Here is a 15012-nt window from a genome sequence, read left to right as displayed (position 1 = left end):
CTCAGTGGTAGAGCATCTGCTTAGCATGCACAAAGTCCTGGGTCCAATCCCCAGTAACTCCATTAAAAATAAATAAACCTAATTACCTCTCCCCTAAAAACAAACAAACAAAAAACCTGTAGTTTTTTTTAGGGTTGGGCGGAAAAAAGTTTAAGAAGTTGGTATCGTTTATCTACCTTGATCTGTTTTTATGATGAACGTTTTTCCCAGTGTCTTTTGTTCCTCGCAGGAAGGAAGAGATCCCTCCAAAATCACAACCAGTCTCCTTACCTGAGGAATTGAATCGGGTTCGATTATCACGGCATAAGCTGGAACGTTGGTGTCACATGCCCTTCTTCGCTAAAACTGTCACAGGATGTTTTGTACGGATCGGCATTGGAAACCACAACAGCAAACCTGTTTACAGGGTTGGTGTTTCTTTCCTTGGACGGCTGTCTGTGTTTTAAATTTGATGATTCTCGACTAGGAGTAAGAACTACTGAACACATCTGTCACTTTTTTGCTACCATTTGATGGGAAAATAGACTCCAGTTGAGATGCCCATAGAATCGTGACAGTCTGAGGTAAGCAGGGATCAAGCGTGACCTGCTGCCAGGAAGAGTACTTGAAGCCCAAGGGACTGATGGGTTTGGATTTAGAATAATTTTCTCTAGCCTCCTTCTGTACATGTAAAAGTGAGAAGGGAGACATTTGTGAAGTAATTGTCTGGAGTTACATAATCTGGGAGCTTTGTTCATTTGAAAAATAAATACATGAAAAATTTCCGTATTACATACTAAGTGACTTCTGGAACAGAGAATTATATTGAAGTTTAAAAACCAAACAAAACAAACCTCCAACCTAAAAAGAGGTTTTTTGTGAGTTCTAGCCCTACTTCTCTGATCTGGATGACTGGAACATAGCTGTTTGGGGTTTTGTTTTGTTTTGTTTTGTTTTTCTTTTTGTTTGTTTTGTTCTGGGTTGTATGGTTTTAATATGTGTTACCTCCTTCTGTGAGGCAGTGGCCATGCCGTGTCCCAGAAAGCTTGGCAACAGAAATGGACCTCATGGTTTCACATTTGATTGATAAAACTGACCTCTGAAATCCATATGCACCCCTAGTAAGGTAGAATTAAGTTGGATGGGAAGCTTCCAACAGGCCCCACCAGGCTGACTGCCTCCTCGCCTGGTGCTCGCTAACTCCGGGCACAGGGGGTTTGGCCATCTGAGTTCTAAATCTGAGAAAGGCACCCAGAACACCTGGCAGCTGCGGGCTCCTCTCAGCGCAGGGTCACTCGGGCAGATGGAGCTGGAGGGTGGGGTGGAGAGCTCTGAAAGCGTCTGTTGTGACTGGTGTCTCTGTCCCCACGTAGGTTGCTGAGATCACAGGTGTTGTGGAAACCGCCAAAGTTTACCAGCTTGGTGGCACCAGAACAAACAAAGGGCTACAGCTACGGTAAGAGAGGTTCCTTGGCAGCTTCTGCTCCCCATCCAAACAGGCTCTGTCTGTTGGGGCTGTTATTCCCTCCCAATATGATGTTTCTTGTTACTGTGAACTCTGTGTTGTCCTTACAGGGGACTCAGAGGAAAACTTGTATTCTGCCTTTGCCTGTAGGGAAAGTAGGCTATATCTCTCACAGGGGAAGTCAGGGATATGGACTAGTGGGACACATAGAAGGAAAAGGTCAGGTTGCGAGCCCCCCTCCTCCCAGAGCCCTACAAGTATTCCTCAGTGAGCACTATCAGGAGGCTTCCTTCTGGTCCTGGCTCCATCACTAACTAACCTGAACTTTGACAGGCCGGGTTTTTGGACTTAGTGTCCACTTCAGTAACATGATATTGATTGAATGTCGGCTTCTTGTCACCGTTCCAGGCATCAGGATAGAGGCGAGAACAAAACAAAACACACACAGATCCCTGCCCTCTTGGAGCCTGAAAATTCTAAAGACCCCATATAGGAAGGAATAGAAGTAGCTTGCCAGGTCACTGCAAATAGTGGGTGATAGACATGGCTCTACCATGACCTTATTTGGACTCCATACTCTTTCTGTTCCCTTCTCCTTTTCCACCATTCCTCCTGGTCTGTTTAAAAAGAGCCAGTTGGGATAGGCAGTGGCCATGACATGCAGAGAGTGACTGTCTCTGAGAGGATGGCGCTGACTCACTCTGCCAGCACAGAGGTCAATAGAAAGGTGGTGTTCTTTCTGTCTAGGGAATAGAGCTTCCTTGTCATTTCAGATATCTACATAATATTTTGTATTCTTGATGTCGGACAGACATCTTTGTGTTCTTGTGACGGACTTTATTGTAAGTGGACTTTTGAAGCCCTGGCCAAGTCCACTTGTTTCCAGTGCTTGCTTTGATTCTTTTTTTTTTTTTTTTTTTTTTTTTAAATATGGAACGCTTCACGAATTTGCGTGTCATCCTGGCGCAGGGGCCAATCTGTATCGTTCCAATTTTAGTATATGTGCTGCTGAAGCGAGCACTTGCTTTGATTCTTAATCCTGGCTGCCCGTTAGAACACCCTGGGAGGTTCTTTTGTTTGTGTGTAATTTCAGTGCCTGGTTGCTACTCCCAAAGATTCTCATTCAGTTGACCTAGAGTGGTGCTTTAGCATTGGAATTTTTATAAATCTTCCTAGATGATTCTAAAGCGTAGCCAGGATGGAGAACCACAGAGATAGGTAGCATACAGTCTGGTAGGGTTTCTTTGCTGGCACTGTGGTCAGCATATCCATTCCTGAAAATGCTGCCTTTCTTCATGTAGGCATGGCAATGACCAACGAGTGTTCCGTCTAGAGTTTGTCTCAAACCAAGAATTCACTGAAAGCGAATTCATGAAGTGGAAAGAAGCGGTGAGTGGAGAAACGGCACCTAGCTAGCACTTGTTCATGAAAACACTGAGAGCCTTTTTCCAAAATTCTTTATTATAAATAACCTTTTATCATGTTTTGGTCCAGATGTTCTCTGCTGGCATGCAGTTGCCCACTCTAGATGAAATCAATAAGAAGGAGTTATCTATTAAAGAAGCTCTTAATTATAAATTCAATGACCAGGACATTGAAGAGGTAAGAAACCTGGTACCCCAGCGCCTGGAGGTTCATCAAGAATCAGTGTTAGAGAAGATCATGCCTCTTTTCCTTCCTATATCTTGACATTTTAGCTATGCTGCTGTTGCATGAGGATGAGGGAATACTAATATTGTTACCTCATTATTTAATGATTTTCTGCATACATTCTCACTTGAAGTCATAGACTAAAGAAGTATATTCAGGGTTCAAGGATATGTATTCTGCTAGGCTTGGTCCTTCAAGAATTTCCTTTCTCCAAAACATTTTGGTAAAATTCTTTGATTTCTGTTCTCTTGGACAGTGGCTCGCCTTGCAGCACAAGGTCCTTGGGCTGCTGCTGTTTATTGGTGTGTGTTCCTTCAGACTATCTCAGAAGACTCTCTGGCACCCCAGAAGCAGCACAATGTCCCTTGGAATGAACTTGCAGTTGCCCTCCCCCTCCCCCTCTTGACAATGGCACTGCTATAGGAAGAGCAGCTCCCTTTTAACTAGATGCTTACCTCCAAAATGGGCTCCCCTATCCTGTATATACAGAGTGGTTTAGGAAATACCTCACTGCTGGTATCTCCTCCCTGGTACAGATTGTAAAAGAAAAAGAAAGATTCAGGAAAGCTCCTCCCAACTATGCTATGAAGAAAACGCAGCTGCTAAAGGAAAAGGTAAGGACTTGTGCTCGAATCTCTTGTCCTATCCTATAAGGAAGTGTGGAAATCAAACTTGTTCATCCTCTGCCAAGTTAGTGGTGGCAGGAATGGGAGAAAACCCTAGGCTCAGATGTAAGCAACACAGTGCTAGTCTTTCTTGGCACCTGGGCAGCATCCCTTGGCTGTTTTCCTTTCTGTAAATTGAAACTGATCTTGCTTGTTCCATTCTCCTTACTTTCTAGTCACTTTATAGTTTCATGTGTAATAAGATAGAACCCAGGGTAGTATCAGCACTGGGTCTCAGCAGACAAATGCTGTTGCCAAGTCCAGCTGTGGTGGGTGGTTTTTCCATTCTTCACATCAGGGTTGGGTGAGCCTTGTTGGGTGCGTTAGCCATATGGAGCCTGGGTTCTAAGGTTAATGTGACACATCACTGCTACCGGGGCCCAGAGCTGCATAGCTATATGGGAAAGTCTCACTCTACTTTAAATTATTAAAAATTATACCTTGCATTTGTAAAGTTTCTTTTCAATATTAAAACTTATATTAAAAATTATACCTTGCATTTGTAAAGTTTGTTTTCTATATTCCTTCACACCTCCTGTCATTTGTTCTTCGTGTGAGGTACCTTGCCTGTGCTGGAAGTAAGGGGACACTTGACAGAGAGCCAGTCATAGCTAAAATCTCACACATCTCTCTGTGTGCAGGCCATGGCTGAGGACCTGGGGGATCAGGACAAGGCCAAACAAATCCAAGACCAGCTGAACGAGCTGGAGGAGCGGGCAGAGGCCCTGGACCGCCAGCGGACCAAGAACATATCTGCTATCAGGTGTGTTACGGGGCCTGTTTTGGTTGGGGTCCTACCCTTGGCCTGCAGACCTTGCCACAATTATCAGGCAAGCCTGTGGCCTTGTCACGTACCTCCGGGGTCAGTGCTCCGTGGTTGCCTTCCTCCTTTCACAGCCCACTGACTCAGCCCTCTTACACACCCCACAGTTACATCAACCAGCGGAACCGGGAGTGGAACATTGTGGAGTCTGAGAAGGCCCTTGTGGTGAGTAAGACCACTTTATCTGGATCACTAAAAATAATTTTGATTAATAAAGTAATATGTAGTCTTTTCTGTATCTTGCTCAACTTTTTTTTTAATTATTGAAGTAAAGTGTCCACTTAACACACACATGGGTTCTCTGTATACACACATACACCCATGTAATTTATTAATTTGTAATGAAAAGCAGCAGTCTTCTGTCCTCGCTTACCTCTCCCCATCTTTAGATTCTGCTCCGTGTGTATTCACTTTTATCAGTGTCTGGTTTTGTTATTTTGGTTGTTGCCCCATAATCTGCTCTGGTGTTCTTGAAGGGAAAAGATGATGGACAGCCTTTGACTTTTTTCAGGACCTTGCAAAGACTGTTATTTTTGTGTCAGCTTATGATGCATGAGAGGCGGGGTGGAGGAGATACAGTTGTGGAATGCATGTTCTGTTTCAGGCTGAGAGTCACAACATGAAAAACCAACAGATGGATCCCTTTACCAGGCGACAGTGTAAACCTACCATCGTTTCGAATGTGAGTGCCTAAAGAGGACGTTTTTAGTCAGGACCTAGATTCTGGGACATAAAATGAATTCCATTAGGAGATTAATGAAGAAGTTAAAAATAATGTTGTCTTAGTGGGATTTGCTCGCCTCATACTCTTGGGTCTGGGTACTTCCTTTTTTATCTTGCTGTAAGACACACAGGTAGTGAAAACCTGGCATGGATTTGTGGAAACCTATGAACTAACTAACCCCCTGTGCCAGGGCGGGGTTACCAGTGCAGCAGACGTGAGGAATGTGTGGGCCGGGGAGCTGAGCTAGGGCCTGGCTGGGCTGGGCTTCAAAGCTTTTAATTGCCTCTTTTTGCAGCCTGGAGGAAAACCCCACTGAGCTGTGATGGGCCCACTGTGGTGCTTGTGATGTTAGTGGTGGTAGGTGGGACAGAATCTGGCAGTAGGACTGTGTGAGTGTTGAACAATCTCTAAAATAACTTATTTTCTCTCTCAGTCCAGAGACCCAGCTGTTCAAGCTGCCATATTGGCCCAGCTGAACGCAAAATACGGTTCTGGAGTGTTACCAGATGCTCCAAAGGAAATGAGCAAGGCAAGTGTAATACTGCCCTGTGGCCTGCGGGGCTCGGCCGTCACCCGGACACCAGAGCAGGCACTTCCTGGCTCAGGCTTGATTGTCCCCACCTGGAGGAACATGGCATCGCACTTGCAATCTTTTCTCCATCCTCATATTTACAAATGTAATAAACAGCTACTGAACTTTGGTCAGATGACCTAAATTCTAAACCCACCACCACTACTTAATGAAGGCCTGACTGTGGCTTTAGGTAGCTGACCTCTAGCCCTCTGATCCACATTTCCTCGTGTGTGAGGTGGGGGTGATTCTGTGTCTAACTGATAGGACAGTTAGGAGGAGTAGATGACATGTAGGATGAGACACATAAAAGTGAAGCTCTTTGAAAACTAAAATGTTAGATCAAGAGAAACTGCCCATTTAGAAGCCATTTTCTGCCTAAGTTAGATCTTTTCCTGAGGAGCCCAGACTATCCCAGGAATTCCTGAAATCTTGGGTCTGGTGGCTTATCGACTTAAGCCCACCCTTTCTACCATCATACCACAGACATGAGCCTTCCCGCTGCTCTTTTAGGCTCAGAAAAGAAACCTCTTTGTGGCCTCTCCTGTCCTCCCTCTGAGAGACGGGCTCTGGAAAGGGCCTTCGGAGGAAGACCTCATGAACTCGAGCAGGCCCTCTTACTAGTAGTGGCTGCTACTTCTTGAAGTCCACTTGCATTTGTGCTTTTTTAATTAGTTTTTCTCCTCACATTGCAGGGTCAGGGGAAGGATAAAGACTTAAATTCTAAGTCAGCCAGTGACCTCTCAGAAGACTTGTTCAAAGTCCATGATTTTGATGTGAAGATTGATTTACAAGTTCCCAGCTCAGGTAGGTGAGGGTGGGGAGTGGTGATGGCTCTTTAGCCCTTGGCCAGCAAGGAGGCCTGCTTTTAGGGAAGAAATGGGGTTGTCCGCTCACCAGTATTTATGGAGGCCAGAGTAAGACAGGCTGCAGGTCTGTTTTGAGGGAACCGGGGCAGTCAGGAAGGCTGCCTGAAGGAGTGAAGCACAAGCCTCAAGGCCCTCAGTTGCCGATTTCCTCTTCTCTCCATAGAGTCAAAGGCTTTGGCCATCACCTCCAAGGCTCCGCCAGCCAAGGATGGGGCTCCAAGGAGATCTCTGAACTTGGAAGACTACAAAAAACGACGGGGGCTTATTTGAGCGCACCCAGCCTGCTGCTTCTGACCCTGCATGCCCCATCGCAGTGTCCCACCTCTCCTCTTTTCCTTTGATTTGCCCTCATTGGGCTGGAGCAGCAGTAGAACTGGGAAGAGACTCTAAACTGCCAGCCATCTGTAATATAAACCATTTGCTGTATAGACTTCCCTTGTCTGCAACATCTCCCACCAACCCCCCAGGCCCCACCCAGTGTGAACCTGGGCTCTCTTGGGCTTTATCCATGTCTTTAGATTTGTGTTTGCCTTTTTTTCTTTTTTTTAAACCAACATAGTTCATTGGCCACTCTGCACGCACTCAGTATTACCGTGGAGCTGGGATCCTTGCTGGAGCCCCTGTGGCGAGAGCAGCAGCACTGGGCGGTCTCCTCTGCAGGCTGCCTTGGACCCAACCATTGAACATTTGGCACCTGACCCTGTGGAGGGAGTGGGGATGGGGCACCTGCAGTCCTCCTTCCTCTCTCATCTTTCTCTTCTTCCCATCTCTGTGGAAGAAGGGTTTTCAAAACCAATTTAGTTTCCAAAAAGTGTACATTTGTGGGGAGGGAGGGGGGGCCTATTTGAGAGAGAGTGTGTATGTGTGTATGTGTCTATAAGTGTGTGGATTTTTTATCATTTTTTAAAAATGCAGTACTCTTTGTATCAGTCTGTCATGGGTCTGTAGCTGTTTCAGATTTTTTTCAGCTGTACTTGAGCATCTGAAACTGCAAGAAAGAAACTCATTAAATGTGATTCTTCTTACTAAACAGGCCTGACTGCTGTAGCTGTGTAACTTCCCCTCCCTGACCTCCTCTTACCTACCACCTGTCCACCTCAGAGAAGTCTCCCCAGTTCAGCCCCTGCCCCTGTAGGCTGTGTCCTGGCAGGTGGAAGGGAAGACCCCAGCCAGGTACGAGGGAGGGCAGCACAGGTGTCTTGCTCATCCCATGTGTACAGCCCACAGCTTCTTGGCTGAACGTAGAGTCGTGTTTCTTCCCCACCCCATGTACTTGTCTCTTCCTAGTGATTTTGTTCTGCTGTTTCAGCAAGAATGATACTTTGTTTTGTTTTTTAAGAGAAAGTATTCAACATGAATGTGGAGAGAACGAACACAAAAAGGTTTAGGTTGCAAATGTTACAAGCATGTGCAGTTTTGTGTGTGTGTATCCATATATATATGGTAAGCATATATATTGTTGTGCAGCTAGGGTGAAGCCAGCAAAGAAGTATGTATGTCTTTATGAAATGTTTGAAAAGAGATAAGCTGACTGCTTGATAATCATTCTCAGGTGTAAAGCTCCAAGTGTAAATAAAAGTGGCATTTAACAAATCTTTTCAGAACAAAGTACAGCTGACTATATAAAACAAGAACTAAGCTAAAGGAACAGCTGAGAGCTGCTGATTCCCACAAGAGGGAGAGGAATCTAGATGTCCAGCTTTGTATTACTTCACTCTGCTTTCTGTAAGAAAGTGGGGAGATGGGGAATCATGGAGTTGAGTTGTATTTAAACATAAAAATGAACTTGGTAACTCTTCCGGGTTTCATAGCGCCTCAGTGTTGCTTTAACGTAGTTTATACTTTTTTTTTTTAATTTAAGAAGCAGCAATGGATGGTTTTTAAAAAGAATTGTGACTGTAAAATTGATAACTATGACTGTAACACAGCTGTGTGGGGCTGTGACACAGTTTGGTTGGGCAAAGGAGTGGTGATGGACTCATTAAAATCATATATACTTGAATAGTCCATTGACCGAAACTCTTTATAAACTGTTGTGTAAATGTAGAATCACAGACTGTTAAATTTTGCCTGGACTCCAGCAGAGTCCTGGAGGCTGCTGGGACCTCTCCTATAATGACAAACTTGGACTTTTTTTTCTTTCTGGTTTTAAAAGACATGAAATTATAGAATCCATATAATTTGCTGGAGTCATTCTGATCCACCATGTAGATCTGTATTTAGTATCATTTGGATTTGGAGACGTGTCAATTACATTATGGCTGTGTAATAAAATTTTTATTAAAACTGCATCACACTGTAGCCACTTTGCCACTACCTCCCCACACGCAGCTGCTGAAACTTTCGTTCTGAGTCGCCAAAACACAGCAGGGAGAAAAGCCAACCGAAGAAGACCAAAAGCTAACTTATCACCTGAGTAGCCTACTTGGTGATTGGAATCAAGATTGAGGACTTGTCTCCAGTCACAGCTGGAAGCAGGGCCTCTGAACCAAGATCTTGACAAGGCATAAGACATTGGCTTTGTCCCACCAGCTGGGCTTCTTGGTGGTTTACAGTATTTCTTGTGCTGGGAAATCACAGCAGTGGCCCCCACCCCGCCATGTGGTTTCAGTGTTGAAGGGTGTGGCACCTAAGGCTGTTTTATACATTTTTCACTTCCTTCCAAGAGGCAGAAAGGCCAATGTCCATGTGCTCTGCTCATGATATATAGGTCTGTTTGTCTGTCTTGCTTCTGACAGGTGCAGGGAAAGTCTACTGCCTGCAACTTCCTTTCAAAGAGAATGCTTTTTTTTTTTTCTGTGAAGTCCTGACCTGTCACTCAAACTGTACAGATATTTGTAAATAAACTTTATGCCCTGTTTTAACATGGGAATCAGATTTAGTCCAAGGACTGCATCCTGAGTGGCAACTCTCAAAGTCATGCTTTAAAAGTCAGAGAGCCTCTCTTTTGCCTGGTTTCTCTCCTTCCCCTACTCTTCGCCCTACACTCCCAAAGGTGAAAGTGGCTGTTGTCAGTTCTTCAGCAGCCTGGTTCCCCAGATACCTCTCTGGTAGGGTAGCTGTCTAGAGCCAGGGCAACCTCCAGCTGGCCTGGAAGATACCAACAAGATTTAACAGAGCTAGGTAGGCCCCTGATACACTGCCTAACTCTAGTGAGAGTCGTCCTTTCAGCTTTCAGTTGGCCAAGGCACAATTCCTTTGTTAATCTTGTTTTCTGCCTGTCATGAGTGTGAAGGGGGAACCCAGAGGCTATGGAGGAAATGCTGATATCCTTGCCTCCTGGCCCAAGCTGGGGAGATCTGTAAGGGCTCCCCACCCCCACTGCATGAGGCTGTGTTGCAAACCTTTTTGACCATGTTTTAGCTAGAAAGCAAGATCCTGGATCATCTACTCCCCTTTAGAGATGGGAAGGTGGGAGGTGACAATCACAATAGTACAAGCCCAGTCCAAGCCTGCCTCCCATGTTGGAAGAGGTTTGTCACTGGGGCTCACCCAGCAACTGCATCTAATGAGGTTTTCTTTAACTCCCTATTACTCCAGCCATTTGGTGGTTGGGAGAAATGGGTTCCCGGCACCCTAGAAAGCAAGGATCTGAGCAGAGGACAGCTTAGTCCAATTGTCTCCCAGTGGCTGTTGCCTGGCTTGGGGAGCAAGGGAGCTGACTGCCTTGGGTGGAGGATGTAAAGAGGAGAGGAGTGCAGGTTCTGTTGACTTTATCTTCTGGAGTTGGGGAAGCAAGAGGGACTTTCTGTGGGTGTCCTGGGTTGTGTCCAGCAGCTTTCAGAAGTGGGGAAGCCCTCATCTCAGATTTTTTTTATGCATGACTTCCCTGATCAAAGAGGGCCTCTGAGCTCCCTTGGGGAGAAGAGATGGGCTGGTGAGGGGCAGGGGGGCACTGAAAGGAACAGCAGCACTAAGGAGAGGCAGAGTGGCAGCCTGCCTTCTCTGTAAGGGTCCCCAAGCCAACCCCAGTACTGGAGTCTCGACCTTGCATAGGGGCTTTGCAAGTGCAACACAGCCACATGTAAGGCTTCCAGACTGCTCTGGACCCGAGGGAGAGCCAAAAGCCACAAGGCAAGTGGGCTCAGGACAGGGTTCATATCCCAGCTCTGCCACTTAACTACCTAGGACTGAGCTGGTTGACTCCTCTGAGCCTCAGTTCCTCATCTTTAATATAAGATCTGTCAGGATCCTTTTAAACATTTAGTGTTCCTTTCCCCAGTAAGGGTTCAATAAATGCTATTAGAGTAGAAGCTGCTAGGCCTCAGAGGAGAGACGGTTGGGGAAGAATGGTGAAATAGGGGTTGGGGAACTGCCCAAACATGGGCAGAGAGCATGACCAGAAGCTGGAGCACTTTGGCCAGAGACTCGTAGCGGCTCTCACCTCCAGGGTGAAGAAACAGTCTCCAGGCTGAGGTCCAGCGAATGCTGGGGTTGGCCCTGGAATACAGTCCAGAGAAGCAGAGCTGCCTTCTGGCCTGAACTTGCTACTGCTATTCTCTCTAGCCTCCAACACATGCCGTCTTTATAGATGGCCAGTCGAAAGCATTCTCTGGCTTCAAGCCCTCAGTGGCTCAGAAGTCCACCACCTTGCTGCTGCCCCATCAGGTTGAGGCCTGACCTCCCTACCACCATGGTGAGTAATGAAAACATAAAAACAATGCCAAACTGGAAAATAAGTGTAAAGAAGTTCAAAGGAGTTCTAATCCTTTTCATGATGACTACCTAGATACCTTCTTCAAAATATCACTTTTTTTCTCTCTCTTTTAGCTCTTGATAACCTTGCTTTGCTAAGCTCATGCAGAGATCACAGCTTCCTCGGCCATAAACACATGCACCTCTCCTGGAATGCACTAGTCCATCTATCTCCACCGATTTTCCCTGGAGAACTCTTCAACCTTCAGCGCTCAGCCAAAAGGTCACCTCTTCCCAGAAGCCTTCCCTGATCGACCCCACCCAGTCGGTTTGGGGAGCACCAAGGCTTCCCCTATGGCAACACTCACCACGCTATACTGTTATCTGCGGGTCTCCACCCCGAGCCTGGGAGCTATTAGCGTCCTCTTCATTTCTCTCCGTATCCCCAACACCCTGCGCCACCTGGCACTTAGTCAAGCCCAATAAACTTGGTACAGGGAAGGGGGCGGGGGCGGGGCAAGCAGACGTCCCAATAGATCCTCGGCGTTCTGGGACATCTGACCCCAACTCTCCCCTCCATCGTGTCCCCAGGCCCCAGCGCACGCGCGGACGAGACCCCACGGCGCGGACGCCGCCTGCAGTAGACACCCAAGCTGTCTGTCCTGTAGGTGCGACCCGAGCCGCGAGAAAAGTGACTGCGGCAGACGGGAGCTGTGTTCTAACCCTGGGCCAATGTGCCACGGCCCCGACGAGCCAACAGCCTCGGCTTCTGTTCGCCCACTCCCATCCCCGTGACCTTGGAGCCCGGTTCCGAGGGCCCCTCGGGGCAGCAGCCCCGCCGCCTGCACGGGAGCGCGCCCGCATCTCCAGGCGTGGAGCCCGGCTGGGCGCGCGTCCCGGCGGCTTCTGGGAGTCAGGAGCAGGGGCCTCAGCTCGCAGGCGCGCTCCTGGCGCGTGGCGTGAGGCGCCCCCGCGGCCGACGCCGAGGCGGAGCTGGTACCAGCTCCACAGACCCCGGGGCCTGCTCGCAGCTTCGAGGTGGCTCCTGGTTCCGCCCGGCCATCAGAGGCTCTGTGGACTCGATTGCAGCACACCGGGGTGGAGGTCACGCTGGCAGGCAGAGATCTTAAATGGAATTAGGGGATGCACCCACCCCCAGCGGTTACAAGATTCGGGAGATACCCTGCTGGGGACCTAGGAGACAGAGGCCGGCTGTATCCCAATTGCTCATAGAGCAGTCGCCTCCATACTGGCAGCAGCGTCCCTGACCTCAGATGCTCCCAGTCCTCTCTGCCTCCACTTGGCCACTGGGAGAGATTCTGCGGGTTCTGAGTTTTGGAGAGAGGGAGGAGGGAGAACCACAGGAACACAGGCTCCTGGGAGGGATGGGAAACCTTGTTTCTGAAGTGTGTCAGGAGAGAAAATGTTCTTATTGCGCATACTCAGGCATGGTGACACATTTTGTTCGTTTTAGAGGAGAGTGATTCAGATGGTGGAGGGTAAGTGAACGCTGCTAGATCCCAAGTCCTGCTTAACTCTCTGAAGATATTCCCAGGATATTCCCACAAAGTCTATCAATTGTGGGGTCAGAGATTGCATGGGGAAGAGGAAAAAGCCAGAGGCAAGGAAAAGAATCTGGGGTTGTCTAGTGAAGAGAGCTATTCACTCCTTTTCCCAGGAGGAAGGAGACCTCCAGTTCTTTCCCATCTGCAAGTTTCCACTGGGCCATGGCTCTGGCCAGCCCTCCGGTATCTTCTCTACTATGCTGTGGGCAGAGAAGGGAATCAGACCAACCAGGGTTGGGGAATGGTTTGCATGAAGCAGCTGAAAGACCAAGATCTCACTTAAAGTCCCTTGGAAACAGAGTAAATGCTCTGTTTAGCATCCTGGGGCCTGTTTTCTGTTGGGTCCTTTCTGGTTTCCTTCCTCCAGAAGACAATGTAAAATGATACACCACCACTTCCAGTGAGGAGCTACTCATTCCTGTACCCCTTTCACCTAGCACAATGCCTAGTTCACAGCAGCTGCTCAGTGGACGTTTATTTGCTCTGTGAATGGTGAGTAAATCACAGGTAGTATCACAGAATATTGGAATCCTGGAGTCAGAAAGTCCCTTGGAGGATGCTAAGCCCCACAGAGCATGTCTGGGAGTTGTTGACTTGAATGAGACACTGTACCACCTGGTCTAAACGAACATATGCTGCCCCTCTGTGTGCCCCACCCCCCACCACACACACCACAGAGGCTCTGCTCCCTCTGGAAAGGCCTTCAAGTCACCTCAAAACAACAGGTGGCCCATTCAGGAGCACAGGCCAAGGGCTATGTACTTCATCCTCTCTCCCCGAGGTGAGAGGCCCTGCCTGTGGGTCTTGGGAAGCAGAAACTGACATAGAGATGGTGAGTAGTGACCTTGCTCCTGCCGTAGGGGCCACTGGTGCCATCCTGTGGATTGGGTAGTGGAGGGGCAGAGCTAAATGAGGCAGGCTAGGGAATAAAATCAGAAGTCCAGCACTTCACATACCCTATTTTCCCAAATTTTGTGCCCCAAGGTTGTTACCCCCAGGAGGGATGTAGTGTTCATGCCTGATAAATCCTGAAGGCCCTGGAGAGAGGGGAAGATACAGACACTCCAGGATACAGGCCTCTATGGTACAGGAGCATCCCTGAACTGAGAAGCCACAAGACAAAAAAAGATCAGTTTTCTCCTCAGACAGGTAGCTGGCCTTGTGGATAAGGCAGAGGGGACTCCTATGGCCTATCTCAGATTAGCCACTTAATGACCATCAAAACCTTGAAACATTCCTTTTTGCCTCCCTTCCCCAATTTTTTGCAGCACATAAGAAGCCATTCCTCCACCTACATAGTAGTCGGTCTGATTTTTTTCCATGTCCCTCTACTCACATCCATCTACTAAGCTTCAAAGACTGGAGAATCTGAGGCACAATAACAGGATTCTAGGATTGGAAAGATCATTCCTGGCTCAACTAAGAGGATATGGGAGCGCTTTGATCTTGTCCCACAGCTATATTGGGACCCCCAGGCCCTGCCCCATTATGTGCCCTTATGCTTTCTGCCTGTGGTAGGTGGAGGCAGATTCTGCCTTGATTGGATAATAAACTAAAGATGTTAATTTAAGAAACTGAGCATATACAACCCTGTAAATCAACTATACTTCAATTTAAAAAAAGAAGTAATTGAGCATAATATAGCACAGTAATAGAAGTCACGAGACCTAGCCAGGACATACTCTGGCTTTTCCACCAACTAGCTGTATGGCTTTGCACAAGGCCCTTAATCTCCTTGGTTAAATCACTTACCTCTTTGTTACTTCTGCTGTACTGTGAGGATGATAGAGGCATCTAAAGGTACTTCCCACTCTAAAATCTAAGAAATGACCTCTCATATCAATGTTTCAATACCCATTTCCCGGTTTGCCCTTACTTTTCCCGTGAAGAACCCACCTGTGCAGTGATGGCAAAGAGCTCTTCTTTGGTTTCTGGCCTTGGGCAAGTGCCTGATACAAGAAGAAAAGGAATTGCCCTGAGTTTTCTCTTGGCAGCCAGGATGACACTGGCTCCCAACCTGCCCGTGCCTTCAGCATTCCCTCAGTTTCTCCTCCCTACCCCCACCC

At 47.5% G+C, this 15012-nt stretch overlaps 1 protein-coding gene and 1 pseudogene across 2 annotated transcripts in view; one reads left to right on the top strand and one right to left on the bottom strand.

Annotated features, from left to right (window-relative positions):
• Positions 1–9037, top strand: part of RTF1 (RTF1 homolog, Paf1/RNA polymerase II complex component) — a 42737-nt gene extending 33700 nt beyond the window's left edge. For both annotated transcript variants that reach the window (XM_032481474.1, XM_006176634.3), the window contains exons 8-18: positions 230–407; positions 1353–1435; positions 2746–2833; positions 2939–3046; positions 3631–3708; positions 4401–4522; positions 4690–4747; positions 5187–5264; positions 5740–5835; positions 6573–6684; positions 6910–9037. In XM_032481474.1, coding sequence (XP_032337365.1) covers positions 230–407; positions 1353–1435; positions 2746–2833; positions 2939–3046; positions 3631–3708; positions 4401–4522; positions 4690–4747; positions 5187–5264; positions 5740–5835; positions 6573–6684; positions 6910–7016 — 1108 coding nt within the window. In that variant the 3' untranslated portion in view covers positions 7017–9037. The remainder of the gene's footprint in view (positions 1–229; positions 408–1352; positions 1436–2745; positions 2834–2938; positions 3047–3630; positions 3709–4400; positions 4523–4689; positions 4748–5186; positions 5265–5739; positions 5836–6572; positions 6685–6909) is intronic.
• LOC116664638 lies at positions 2369–2465 on the bottom strand (annotated as a pseudogene).
• Positions 9038–15012: the final 5975 nt, after the last annotated feature.

Source organism: Camelus ferus, chromosome 6, assembly GCF_009834535.1.
Source record: "Camelus ferus isolate YT-003-E chromosome 6, BCGSAC_Cfer_1.0, whole genome shotgun sequence".
Taxonomy (NCBI): Eukaryota; Metazoa; Chordata; class Mammalia; order Artiodactyla; family Camelidae; genus Camelus; species Camelus ferus.
The sequence above is the reverse complement of the archived record's forward strand: the minus strand, read 5'-3'. Positions and strand labels throughout refer to the sequence as shown.